The sequence below is a fragment of the Agelaius tricolor genome, unplaced genomic scaffold (genome assembly GCF_023055355.1).
Source record: "Agelaius tricolor isolate 1412-34295 unplaced genomic scaffold, bAgeTri1.0.p SCAF_5, whole genome shotgun sequence".
NCBI classification, from domain to species: Eukaryota; Metazoa; Chordata; class Aves; order Passeriformes; family Icteridae; genus Agelaius; species Agelaius tricolor.
In genome coordinates this window covers 4,606,978-4,620,958 of record NW_027269265.1, presented here as the reverse complement: position 1 = coordinate 4,620,958, position 13,981 = coordinate 4,606,978, and the positions used below count along the sequence as shown (strand labels likewise).

At 46.3% G+C, this 13,981-nt stretch overlaps 1 protein-coding gene across 4 annotated transcripts in view; it reads left to right on the top strand.

Moving 5' to 3' along the window:
* Positions 1 to 8,757, top strand: part of SLC35F4 (solute carrier family 35 member F4) — a 118,585-nt gene extending 109,828 nt beyond the window's left edge. For all 4 annotated transcript variants that reach the window (XM_071426174.1, XM_071426176.1, XM_071426175.1 and 1 more), the window contains 4 exons: positions 4,074 to 4,199; positions 5,303 to 5,495; positions 6,792 to 6,881; positions 8,307 to 8,757. In XM_071426174.1, coding sequence (XP_071282275.1) covers positions 4,074 to 4,199; positions 5,303 to 5,495; positions 6,792 to 6,881; positions 8,307 to 8,548 — 651 coding nt within the window. In that variant the 3' untranslated portion in view covers positions 8,549 to 8,757. The remainder of the gene's footprint in view (positions 1 to 4,073; positions 4,200 to 5,302; positions 5,496 to 6,791; positions 6,882 to 8,306) is intronic.
* The last annotated feature ends 5,224 nt before the right edge of the window (positions 8,758 to 13,981 follow it).

Below are 13,981 nucleotides of genomic sequence, written 5' to 3'. Positions count from 1 at the left end.
GGCTGCACACAGAAGTTTCAGCTGCTGTGGCTGTGTTTGAGGCACCAGAGCTGTGTGCTCTGCAGGGAGAGCCTCGTGCCATCAGTGGTGAAGCTGTAGCACCCACCCGAGAGAGAAAAGCACCAGGGAGGTTTGGGTTGGGTATTAGGAAAGATTTCTTTACAGAAAGGGTGGTCAGGAGGTGAACAGGCTGCCCAGGGGAGTGGTGGAGTCACCATTCCTGGAAGTGTTCAGGAAATGTGTAGATGTGGTGCTTTGGGATACAGTTTAGGGTGGATCTGGCAGTGTGAGGTGAAGGGCTGGACCCAGTGAGGTCTTTTCCATCCTTAACAATTCTCTGGTTCTATTTATCTATAAAGTAGTGCAGGTAGAGCTCAGGTACCTTGAAGTACCTCCTGCCCAGGGCAAGGACACACAAAACCACCCCTGCCTGCACCCTGGCCTTTGCTTGGACACTTCTGAACATCTCTCTCTCAAATTGATAACACATCCATGTTACACTTTGGGAGGTCCAGACAGCTTTGGCTTAAAGCAAGCACAAATGTTTTAAAAACTTTACATATTTGAGTAGTTCTGCTGGCTTTTGCTGCTTAGTTTTAGACACATGCTTATATGTTTGCATGTTTAAGCCCTTGGTTGGGCTTCAGTGTGGAGTTGAATCCATGTTTTTAGGTAGGTGCAGAGTAGTCTGGGGACATTTTCTCCCCTGAAAATGTTGACTTCAGCCTGGAGAGAGGTTTCTTCCCCATCCTTGAAGGTGTTCAGGTTGGAGGGGCTTGGAGCAACCTGGCCTAGTGGAAGGTGTCCCTGCCATGGCAGGGTGTTGGATCTGGATGATCTTTTAAGTTCTCTTCCAACCCAAACCATTCTGTGATTCTTTACACATCATTTTCTGCTGTGCTCCACATAGGAAAAAAACAAATGTTTCTGATAAACTGTTGGTTGGTCTTGCTCTCTTTCAGAAAAAAAAAGGAAAAAAAATGAGGCAAGCTAATTTCATTCCTTACCTAGGAGGCTCCAAAAGAAAGTTACTACACTCTTCTATTAATTAAAAGCCTCATTTAATGAGCTGACAGCCACCTTTGCTTCCCTGTGACCTTGCAGAGCAGCCTGCAGATGTGAGCTCAGGTTTCTAAAGCCTAAAGCCTGAGGCAGGCACAGGTCAGCTGTGCTGATGCCCTGGTATGGAATATGCAGGAGGAGCCTTGAGCATGAAATTTAAATAATGTTTTTGCTGTTTTCAGTCTCAGGAGGTGTTGATGCTCCACATGTGTCCATCATTTCAGTTGTTTCAGGGGGGAAAAAAGTGCTTGGCTTTATAAATAATTGATTAAATTAGGGATCTGGCTCTCTAAATTTGGTTTAGACAGACTGGGAGTGAGTTTTTCATGATAGGAAGAAAGGGGATGATGGATCTACTCATTTTCACTGACACAAGGAAAGGGCTGAGCAGTGGGGGCACCAAGAGTTAAATCTCCATCCTTGCCCTTGGAAGGAGGGCATCCACTGCATTCTGGACTCTTCTGTTTTGCCTTCTGAGACTGACACATTGCTGGAAATCCTCCAGCTGGCAGCTGAAATCCTGAATTTCTGTGCAGGGCAGGATGTGAAGGGCAGCCAGGCAGGGCAGGGGGGTTCTGCACTCCCAGAGGAGAGGCCCTGGATATCTGAGGAATCCTGGCTGTCCCTGGGCTTTGCTTCCAGGCTGGGACCTCTGTGGTGTCTCCCAGGATGGCCCCACTGCTGGAATGTGTTATCCTGGGGAGGAAAAGGGGGAAACCTCCTGGTGCCCTCTTGCTAAAGCCCAGCCAGATCTCATCACACCACTGGGAGACTGGGGGGACTCCAGCCCACGGGTCTTGGTTTGAACAGAAAGGTGTCTGCTTAAGGAAGGCAGGAGCCTCCCCTGAAATGGAAAATGTAAACCCCCTCCCTCCAAATTACTATGATTTTGAAATTAAAAGGCTCTCAGGCAAAGATATGGGAATAGGAATAACAGTTCTTTATTAGGAAAACGAAAAAAAAAAAAAACAAACACCAAAAAAAACCCCAAATCTAATTGTACAAAAAACCCAAAAAACTGTTGCAGAATCAGAGCATGCCCTGTCCCCTGTGTGTCAGGGGGTGGCACAGCCCCATCCCATGGGGGCTCAGCCCTCCTGCAGTGCCAGCTGTGGCTCTGCTGGGGCAGGGATCCTGCACAAGGGGGGAGTTTTCCTCTGCAGCTCCAGGGCTGCTGCAGATGGGCCTGGGCTCCCTCTGGCCATGCAGGGCAGCAGAAGCTGCTCCTCTGGCAATGCACTGGGCAAAGGCTGCTGGGCTGTCCCAAAGCTCAGATTGGATCCAGGTAGGAATGCTTGGCTCCTCCCCTGGGCAATGCAGCATCTCCCCATGGGATGCTGGGATTGGATCAGCCCTGCAGGGACACTCAGTGGCCATGGACAGCAGAGATCTCCTGCAGGGAGGATTGGCTGTGGGAGAGATAAAGGAAAAACTGCCCCATGAACAGAGGATAACTGCCCCAGCTCTGACAGATGACTGTAGAATGCCCCCATTTCGAACCTAAGGCACCACAGCACTGGGGAATCTGGATTTCAGCTTCATTTCATGGTGAATTTGGAGTATCAGTGGTACCCTCAGGTTTTCCTGACCTGTGTCCTGGAGTTGGGGTGTTTTACATGGAAGTAAGGTGGGACACGGACTTGCAGTGGGGTTTGTGGCTTTGGCACAGCCACTGCCATGTGAGGGGGCACCTGTGTGCCTCAAGGACTGGTGAAATAGGGCTGATGGTGAGGGGCAAGGAGTCACAGCTGCAGCCAGGAGATGAGTTTTCCTGGGAAGATGTTGGCCTGGATGTCTATGGGATTTAGGAGCACTGACATTTTTACCTGGAGCCTCACAGATTGCCCCTGCCCTGGGAGGTGATTCTGGGTTCCCCATTGTCCCCTGTGTGGGAACAGCTTCACCTGAGTCAGCTGTGTGTCCCTGTCCTGTGTGTCCCTTGAAACATGGTTTTGCTCTGCTGACTGGCTCTGCTGAAGTTATTTTGTGGGATTTTTTGTGCTTGTTGCCTCAGTCTGGCTCACATCTGCCTGGGGTGAGTGTCAGTGATTTTCTGGGACTCTTGGCAAAACTGTGAGCTCTGAAAGGCTGTTTTACATGAGGGCACATGTTTGGATCGAGATGGAGTCTTTGAAGTCTGTGAGCTGAAGCTTAGTTTTATCCAGGACTAAATGTTTCTTAGATGAAGTTCATTGAGGTTTTCAAGAGGCAAAGTGCCCATATCACATTGGTGTTGGCTCAGGAGATGTGCACTGGCTCAGGAAACACTCAGTGGAAATTGGGTATTCAGTGCCTTTGAAATTCACACCCCACATTTACCTGCTGAGGGCAATTAGGTGCAGAGGGGGAGTTTTTTAAAGAATGAAACACTCTGGGCTCCCTTCCACTTCCTTAAGGTTCTTGGAGTCAGGATTTCAGATGTGGTGTAGTTAATGATTCCTGTTCTTTTTCTTTGAAGCTCCTTAAATGCTCTCTCTGGGATTTTCAAATGAGGCCAAAAACCTAAGCACAGATGTAAAGCTTCATGAAGAAATTTGGTCGTGTCTGTCCAAAAAAAGCTGTTAGGGCACAGCCAAAACAGCTGGAAGAGCTCCCTGTGGTATCCTGGTATTCCAAAATACAGGGCTCATTCCTCTAGACTAATTTCCAGGCTGTTTGGCCACCTAATGTTTGCATTTCAAGTCAAATTGGTGGCTTTGCTAAATATTTCTTTTGTTCTACAGTAGAGCATGATACCTTAAAATTTCTTGATCTTGCAGTTGCCTCTCCAATGTGGACGTGTAGCTGACAAAATCCATAATGATGGATGTTCTGTCAGTAGGCCCCAGTGCTGTAGATCCACATCCCTGTCAGTGCACACACTTTCATTTTGCTTTACATCTCTCCCACGATCTTTCCTATTTAAGGGAAAACAAGAAAGCTCCAAGTCAGAGCAAGTGGGTGATGACGCTCTTGAGAAGCCCCTCCCAGTGATGATCTCAGCTTGACACTGCTTTGCTTTGTCTGTGCAGATAGTGGCAGCAATAATGGCAATCACAGGAATTGTGATGATGGCATATGCAGATGGTTTCCAGGGTGATTCAATTATCGGGGTGGCCTACGCTGTGGGATCAGCCTCCACCTCTGCACTGTATAAGGTAGGTCACAACTGTTTGTTGGCACTCCTAAATTCATTCACATTAAAAAGACACAAATACAAAGAGAGTGGCTGTAAAATAAATGTTTTGTTGTGTTCCTCGCTCCTGCGTTGTGACAATGTGAGGAAATCTGCCGTCAGGGTAATTAGTTGTCATCTGCCAATTACCCAGAATGGCTTTTCTTGATGAGCCTTTAATGAAATCTCCACTGCCACGCCAGGAGGAGTTTAAGATCATTTTTAAATCATGGCAACAAGAGTTTATCAACACTTTTCAAGGGGGCTCTCCATGTGCAGCAGGGAGGAGAGCCAGGGTGCACAACTCATCCTCATCCCAGGTCTGCCCTGCAGCCCCCTGGCACAGGCTGGGCTCAGAGCCCTGGTGTGAGCCTGGCACAGGCCGTTCATAGGGGACCCTTCTGCTTGCAAGAAGTGGCTGCTCTGGAGGCTGAGGGCTGGGAAAGGCAGGGATTCTGTCTCAGGAGCAGGTTGGGCTGAGCATGGCTGTGTTTGTTTTCAGCTGCGTGTGTCGAGTTTGGAATGGATTGTGGTGGGATCAGAAGCTGCCCTTGCAGCTTTAGACTTTGCTCATGTCACTCAAAAATTTGTTGTGGCCTTTCAAAAGTCACTCAAAGTCCATGAATTGAAGCTCATAGAGGACAGGTTCTCACAGAGTGAGCCCTTCCAGGCTGGTTTTCCTCTCACAGCAGGGTCATGCTGTGGAAGTCACTGGAGCCTCTTCCCAAACCCCAGCATTGCCACACACAGCCCAAATCCTCTACAATTACTGCATGAATGGTGTGTCCTTGAGTCCTTGGTTAATTCTTGGTTTTTCCTGGGTTCTTCTACACTTGCTCCTGGTGGCATTTTGTGTAAAGCTTTGTTACACAGACTCAGCCATCCCCGTGGCAAAGACATGGAGCTAAAACCCAGGAAAGGGCAGAAATCCCACAAAAGATCCCCTTGCAAGACTCTTGTGAGGGAAAAGGGCTGGGCTGTGGCAAGTTGGCCCTTGCTGCACTCTCCCCAAGGGAATGGAGTGCTTCCATGACAGCCATGGAATCTAAACCCCTCCTCTCTCCTCTCCTCTCCTCTCCTCTGTAGGTTTTGTTCAAAATGTTTCTTGGGAGTGCAAACTTTGGGGAAGCAGCTCATTTCGTGTCCACCCTGGGCTTCTTCAACTTCATCTTCATCTCCATCACCCCCATCATCCTCTACTTCACAAAAGTGGAGTACTGGTACCCCTTCTCTGCTGTGCCATGGGGTTACCTGTGTGGAGTAGCTGGCCTCTGGTTAGGTAAGTGAGAAAACAATTTATTTATTTATTTATTTTTCTAGCTCTTCACCCCTCCAACCCTTTATAAAATTGGCCTTGGGCACAACTTTCCCCCTGTCCCCTTAAGTAGCAAAGCTCTCTCACAGATTAATTCTGGTCCCCATGCAAACTGGTGCTCCTTAGAAATGATTCATATTTTTCATTACACTTCATGAAACATTGCTATTAATTGAGATACAGTTAATAATTGATAGGTAAGCATAGTTATAATTAATAATAATTAATAATTAACAGTAATAGCAGGGAGTAAACATGAAGCAGCACTACTAATTGCCCATTTTTTTCATCCCTACCATAGTTCCACACCAATGCCTCTGTCTCTGGCACAGTTTGACTGCTGTAAATCCCATTTCAAGGGGCTGCATGTTCCCAGGCAGCCCCTGGGGGATGTTTGTGCCCTGACAGGAGCACCCCCAGTGCTGGGCACCTTTCTGGGGGTGCTGCAGGCTCTGGGCAGGGCTCACATAAGGCTCCCTCTTTCTGAGCCAGAATTGCCAGCAAAATATCTGTTAGATTCAGCCCCAGGGCATTTTAATTTCCACATATAACAACCTCCTTTCCTTTGGTAAAGTCTCTTTTATTCCATAATTGAAGAGGTTTTTGTCTCACTAGTGTTTATTAAATGGAAGCAAAGAGAATGTCATTGCCAATCCCATCCTGAGCTGTGGCCAGGCTGAGCTGCTGGGAGCTCCTTGAGCTGCTCCAACCACAGCTGCAGCTGCCCTGTGAGCTCCTGGGGGACCAAAATTAGGGATAATTTATCACCCAAGTGTAGAAACCCAACCTCATGCAGGGGACTCAGCAGCAGGACTGAGTAGTGGATGATCAAAAACTTAAGTTTGTTTTTAATCTTTGAAGGAAAAGTTTAACTTAAGCAATCTTTAAGGTATTTCTTAATCTTTCAAAGAAATTGGAGCTCTCTGGGAGTGATGTTGTGTAACAAAAAAAACCCCCAAAACAACAAAAGACCAGGTTTTTTGTACCTGATTAAAGCCTGTGCAAAGCCATGAAATATGATAACCTCAGTATTATGGTTTGTGAAAGGCCATTCAGCCCTCCCTTTTCCCCTGTGAAGAATTTCCTATAATTTCACACTCACATAGAGAAAAACAAAATCAATCACTTTGTGACAACTCCCTCGTTGTGGTGTGGATACTTCATATCACATATTGTATCTGGAGAATCTAGGTGGAGGAGAAATGGCTCACTCTGGTGTTTTCCCCATTTTCATGGGTTATTTTCTCTGTTTTTCCCTAGCTTTCAACATCCTGGTTAACGTTGGGGTGGTGCTGACCTACCCCATCCTGATCTCCATCGGCACCGTGCTCAGCGTCCCTGGAAATGCAGGTACCAGTGCCACAGCTGCTGCTGCTGCCAAAATGAGCCCAGGGGAACTCAGAAAGCAGTTTATTGCTTAAATAATTTGTTGGGTGGAAATTTAGTCCACAGTCCTGCCTTGAAAAACCTCTGCTCTTGAACAGCTCTCTGCTCTTCAGTCTCAGCCTCGTCGCTCAGAAAAGATCTGGTTTGGGGGAATGTGGCTGTGAAGCCGTGCCTGTGGGAGGCTGCCTGAGGCTCAGGTGGGCTGTGGGGGCTGCTGTGGAGCTGGGAGGATGGGCCTGGAGGCACCTGGAGCTCTCTGGCCCATGTGCTGCTCTCTCCCCATCCCTGGTTCCTGTGCTCTCTGCTGATGCAGCCTGTTGAGGATAAAGAGTTACCATAAAGTGCCTTCTGTCTCAGAAATCACAGAATCACAGGGTCATTAAGGCTGGAAAAGACCTCCAAGATGATCAAGTTCAACCTTCAACCAAATATCCCTGTGCTCACTAAACCATGAAGTGCCATGTCCACTCATTTTTTGGACACTTTGAGGGATGGTGGCTCCACCACTGCCCTGGGCAGCCTGTGCCTGTGCCTTGCCAGTCTTTCAAAGAATTTTTTCTGAATATCCAATCTGTCCCAGCTTGGGGTCTTTTCCCTTTCTCCTGTCCCTTGTTCCCTGGGAGCAAAGTCTGAGCCCCACCTTATTGTATTTGGATTTCCCCCCAGATGAATGATGAATCTGACCCCATGTTCTCAGAAGGCTCATTTATTATTTTAAGATACTATATTATATTAAAGAATACTGAACTAAACTATACTAATGAATACAGAAAGGATACTTACAGAATGCTAAAAAGATAATGAAAATTTGTGACTCTCTTCAGAGTCATGACACAGCTTGGCACCTATTGGCCAAAGAGTCAAAACACTCACACTAGAAACTCATGAAACAACCACCTGTGGGTAAACAATCTCCAAACACATTCCACATGAGCAAAACACAGGAGAAGCAAATGAGATAATTATTGTTTTCTTTTTTCTTTGAGGCTTCTCAGCTTCCCAGGAGAAAAATCCTGGGTGAAGGGGATTTTTCCCCAGAGAATGTGAATGCCACAGCACCTGGGGCTGCACCCTTTTCTTGCAGAGAGCAAGAAGGTCCCCCCTGAACCTCCTTTTCTCCAGGCTGAGCCCCCTTCACCATGGAACTCTTGAGGTTTAATCCAGCCCCTCCAGGCTTCCTCAGAGCCTGCACAGGGTGGTGAGGACAGAGGAGCTGTGGCACCTCCAGCACTGCACTGTCAGATCAAAGCTCAGGGAGATCTGAGAGCCCCACGGCCCATGGCACACCCAGAGTGTGACAAAGGGTCCCAGGGACGTGCCAGGCTGCTCCTGGTGCCATCCTCCACCCTGCTGCTGTTCTGATCCTGTGGTTCTTTCCTCTCCTCCCAGCCGTGGACCTGTTGAAGCACAAAATGATCTTCAGCGTGGTGCGGCTGGGGGCCACCATCATCATCTGCATGGGCTTCCTGCTCATGCTGCTGCCCGAGGAGTGGGACGAGATCACCCTGAGGTTCATCAACAGCCTGAAGGAGAAGAAGAGCGAGGATCACTCCGAGGACATCACGGAATCCAGCGTGCACACGAGGAGCAGGAGCAGAGCCAACGGGACGGTGTCCATCCCACTGGCGTAGGGCTGGAGGAGTCTCCCTGCAGGCAGATGTATATTCTGTGAATATAGCTTAACTTTCCTCACCACCTGTATGCTTCAAAAAACGTCATCTAACCTGAGCAGGGGGTGAACTGTAAGATAAGAGAAGTACATCTATAATAAATGTTTACATTTATACACTTAACGAGGAACGGGTGTAAATAACTGCAATAAAATCTTTTGTAATAAACAGCTGTTTGAGTTTGTGTCTTTCTCAGCTGGTGAGTTTAAAATGTGGATCAAGTTTACATTGTTTATCTCTCTTTGCTGGCAGAGGTAGAGCTATTTTGGAAGATACAAATCTTGGATATTTCCAGGTAAATCTCAAAATTTAACATCTTGACTTACTTTCAATGAAGTGCCCTTTCGGCGAGGTAGCAGTTGTAGAAAAGCATTGCAAACCTCTCCTGGCATTTTGGAGAATTTATTTCTGATGTTCACATTGATATTCCCAATTATTATCAGAATAAATATTCCATGATGTGCAGAACATGAGGCCTCTCCTCCCAGACCACACTGAGCTCCTTCCAAAATCACCTTTCTAGAAGTGCTGGAATTTGAGTGCCTTTAGTAAAGCAAAAAATAGCTTTATTTACCTTGTTTTTTTTCCAGAAAAGCTGCACTCCCAGCTGAGCTGCAAGAGTTTCAGGAGAGATGGAACACCTGGGTTGTCACTGTCCCTGGGAAATGCCATTTCCTATTTTCTAGAGCATTGGGACAAATGAATATTTTTCTTAACCTCCACTGTGGAAAAGTCTTTCAAAAGCCAAATCAAACCAACCAACCTCCCAATCCCTTCCCTAGGCCTGCTGCAGAGTCATTAAGGCTGGTTTGCAGAATTCCTGGGATTGACCACTGTCTTTATTTGAGAGCACTTGACTGGCAGGGAAACTTTTTTTTTAAGGAAGAATAAAACCAACTGAAAAGTAGTTAGGGGTGTTTTTGATGGTATTTCTGCCAGTGGAAAAAAAATCCTGTAGATAATAATTTATTTGACTCTTCTACTGGATGTTTTTTAAATCTTTTAATGTTCATGTCTAAACTGTTTCTCGCAGCCAGCAGAGCAGAAAAAACATTTGTGTGTATTTAAAAAAAAACCCCACAAACTTGGGCTCTTTCATCAAATGGCTGTAGAATTAGGGCTGCAAAAACCAACCCAATCAGCTGTCCCCTGTGCCCTAAACCCAGAGAGAGGTGTAAGGTTTGCATGCACACACAAGCCTCTTACAGCTCCAGGTCTGCTGCTTTTGAGAGGAGACAGACAATATTCCAAAAATGTTAATTATAAAGATACTGATGGGCTGAAAGCACCCAGCACATGGCAGCTTGGCCTCTCCCCACAGTTTTTGAGCTGATACATTCATTTGCATTGCTAGATAGTTTTGGGGATTCAGAGTTTTACTGAAATTTTAGCTCCTGCCAAACTGAACACATGGGGAAAACAAAACTTTCAGCGTGCACTGATGAGTACTTTTTGGCAAGCAGCCTCATGGCAGCGTCTTCAGGACTGGGACTGGATCCTTCAAGGAACCTCATTGAGAATTCTGCAGGGAAGATCCTGTGAAATCCCATGGTTTGAGTCAGCTTTCCCCTGCTTAAGACATTCCATGGCCAGGGGCACAGGGTGTTAGAAACACTGTGATCCCAGCAAGGAAGGCTTGAGAAGAGCACCCCTGCTTTGGCTTGATGTTCATAGATTGATCCAGGTTGCAATATTCAGATGTGTGAATTCTTTGCTTTTTGCCAAGGTCGGGACTAAATGGCCAGACAGTTTTTCCTGTTGGGGCTCAGATGTTTATTAGTTCTTATCTATGTCACAGTCTCACAAACCCTGAGTTCTACAGCACTTCACTCTAACAAACTAAAAATGGAGCCCCATCTCTCTCTCTACAAGGCCTTTTAAGGATAAACTGTCCAATTAAGAAATTACACTTAAATTATTTTTACTTTTAACCCAATAATCAACCACCTGTGGCTGCAATGTGGACTTTTTTATTTACAACTACACAAAACCACCTAAACTCATGGAGAAGAAGCTGAAGAAGGACCAGCCTCCACCCTAAAACCTCCATCTTAGCTTTATATATACTTCTATATTCTAAGACCTTAAACTCTAAATTTTCCACCCTGTGATATTACACACTTCTATTCAAACTCCACACCCACAATCCCAGTGCTATCATTCGATTTTGGAATCCTTCTCCACAGCCTCAGGTCAATGCAGTGTTCTCTTGGGGGTCAGTACCTTTTAGCACAGAAAGTCTGAAATTCTCAGCAACCAGGGTTCCAACAGAATGGTTCTTAAAGATTTTCCAGTCCCATCCCCCTGCCATGGCAGGGACACCTTCCACTATCCCAGGTTGCTCCAAGCCCCATCCAACCTGGCCTGGAACCCTGCCAGGGATCCAGGGCAGTCACAGCTTCTGCTGTGGGCAGTCTGCTCCCAGATGTTTTCCAGGGGTGCTCATCCCCCTCAGCAGTGCCTTAACCCCCTTCCTTCACCCTCTGCCCAACCTCCAGTTCAAATTCCTCATTAAGCATGGACATAAGGATTTTTCCTGGAGTGCAGCTCAGCCTTTCAGCTGGAGAAAACCCCACCAAACCCAAGAGATCAGACAACAAACAGAGGCTCTTTGGCCTGATGCTGTTGGTGATCCCTCAGAGGAACAGCAAACCAATAATCACCCCCATCAAGGGGTTGGACATCAGCACCTCCACTGCTGTGGCTGTCTCTGGCAGCCCCTTCTGCCCTCCCCACCAATGGGAGGCTCCATTTCTGTGGCACTGCCTCCCAAGGAAAATGCCACTTTTGATCCAGCAGCTGCCTTATCAGATTCTCCTTATCACTGGAAGGAGAACAGAACGGGTCAGTTTGTCCAACCTCCTGTATCCACAGGAGCTGCAGAGCCTGCAATTATGGCAAACAGATATCACAAAATATCCATCTTTTGGGGAATTCAAACATATCCATGTATCACTAGACACCTTTTCAGGTGCAGGTTTTGCCTCCTGGCAAGCAGGAGAAACAGCCAAGCCTGTTTGCCATCACTTTTTGCAGGCATTTGCTTCACTCGGTGGGCCTCCAGAAATAAAAACAAAATTCCAGCCTACACAGGGGAAAAAGGAGCCACATTTTAATGGATTGGGGTGTTTGTCACACCTTTGGCATTCCATGGCAATCATTGAGAGAACACATCACACTTTGGAATCCCTCCCTGCCAAGGTGACACTCAGGGCAAGCATCTCTGATTGCTTTTGATGAAAAAAATGCATGACTCAGTTTTGCTTGTTCAGAGGTGTTTGGCAAAGCACTCTCAGTGGTCATTGTTCATTTATCTGCTCTTGCATTTCCTTCCTCTAAGAATCCTGGAAGTGAATACATGCTCTAATATGTGAAACAAAATATTTGTTATTTCTCTGCTGTAAAGCCTTATGCAAACATGAAAGGTAATGATAAAAACTATCATTATCAACATCTTTTAAGGCTGATCCTTCTATTTTTCTATTCTGGAGCATCCCCAGCAGTGCCTGCCTTCTCTGGGCAGTGTTATCAGCACCACCCTGTCCCCAGCCTGGGCTGAGATCAATGTCCCCTGCCAAAAGCAGCAGAGGGAGGAAGGAGCCGTGTTCCTTGACCTCACACATGTGTAACAGCAACCTCCATCAGCCACAGCAGCTTGTGCCCCAGCCAGGGATGTTTTCCACTCTTTGCTGATCCATTTGTTCACACTGTCACTGCCTGAACATGCTGCAAGCAGGATAAACACCAGCCTGCATTGCTGGGCTTGTTTCTGCTTCACTCACTGGGGATTGGCAGAAAAACCCAGGCATTATTTTGGCAAAAATCCACCCCTCCCACTTTCCATCCCCTCCTTTGCCCACGTTTTTTTGTGATTTAAAATTCATTTTTTGAGGAGAAGCTTTAAGGCAGGGGTGATCCCCTGCTGCAGTTGGGTGTTTGAGTGGTTCCCTATTGTATCTGTATTGGAAGGAGTGATGAATCTGACTCCATGTTCTCCAAAGGCTAATTTATTATTTTATAATATATATCAAAGTATATAAAATATATATTAAAGTATATATATATATAATATATATATTAATATATATATTTGTAATTATTTTATAATATTATATTAAAGATTACTATACTGTACTAAAGAATACAGAAAGGACACCTACTAAAATGCTAAAAAGTTAATAATGAAAACTGGTGACTCTTTCCAGAGTCTCAACACAGCTTGGCCCTGATTGGCCATTGAGTGTAAACAACTCCCAGCAGAACCCAATGAAACAATCACCTGTGGGTAAACAATCTCCAAACACATTCCACATGGGCACAACACAGGAGAAGCAAATGAGATAAGAATTGTTTTCCTTTTCTCTGAGGCCTCTCAGCTTCCCAGGAGAAAACTCCTGGGAGAAGGGATTTTTCCAGAGAATGTGAATGCCACAGTTGCCCTTGGTTGCCCTTTGCCCTGTGTGAAGGGGGGTGACAAACTCTGCCCTGAGCTGTGGCACTGCCCTGCCCTGGAGCTTTCCCAGTATCTTCCTTAAACCAAGGGCATCAGAGCACTTAGCAGCCAATGATTTCATTTTGACTGCAATAAATTTGCTTAAAAATCCAATTCTAGTGGGATCATCATCACTTACAAGTTCCAGCTGAGTTTTTAAAGCAGTAAATGACATGGGAGAAAGGGATAAAATTCTTCCAGCTCTCCTGGCAGGGACTGTGGGCTGTCCCTAAAGGCACTGTATGGGACCAAAGCTCCTCCAGCTCCATGGTTCTACAGCACAGTACTCAGGAATTTCACTGAACTTCACAGATAGACAAAATAAAATAACATTTTGCATCAAATAACCTCAAATTCAAGAGAAGGATGAGCATCCCTGACCAGGATCTCAGCTGGCCCCAGTGACCTGCAGCAAGGGCATCTTCCTGCAGCTCCCCCTCACCCCAAACCTCCAGCTGCTGCTCTTGGGCTCTTTGCTTTACAGAGTAAAACTCTCTGAGAAGGGAACATGGGCAGGAGAGGGGACTGGGGAGTGTGGGGAACCTGTCAGGATTTTGACAGCACCTGGGTAAAACACCAGATAAAGCACCATGGGCTTGAACATCCACGTGGGTTTCCAGTGCTCCCACACATCCATCACTGCATTTAATTAATTATTTTCCCAAGCTGCTTAACAGGAATGACCTGTTCTCAGGTGGGGGGGGAAGGTAATTAAAATAAAAAGGGAAAATAGACAGTGAGCATTGAAAAACTCTGGGGGGAATCAGGGCCTTGATTTTACATTTTCATTTGAAAAGAAGAAGGGAAAATAAAAATACAGGCCAGGCTGCTCTGCTCCCTCGTGCCCTGTGTGACCTGGGAAAAGCAAAGTCCTGAGAGATGTTGGTGCTTTGTGGCTGAAA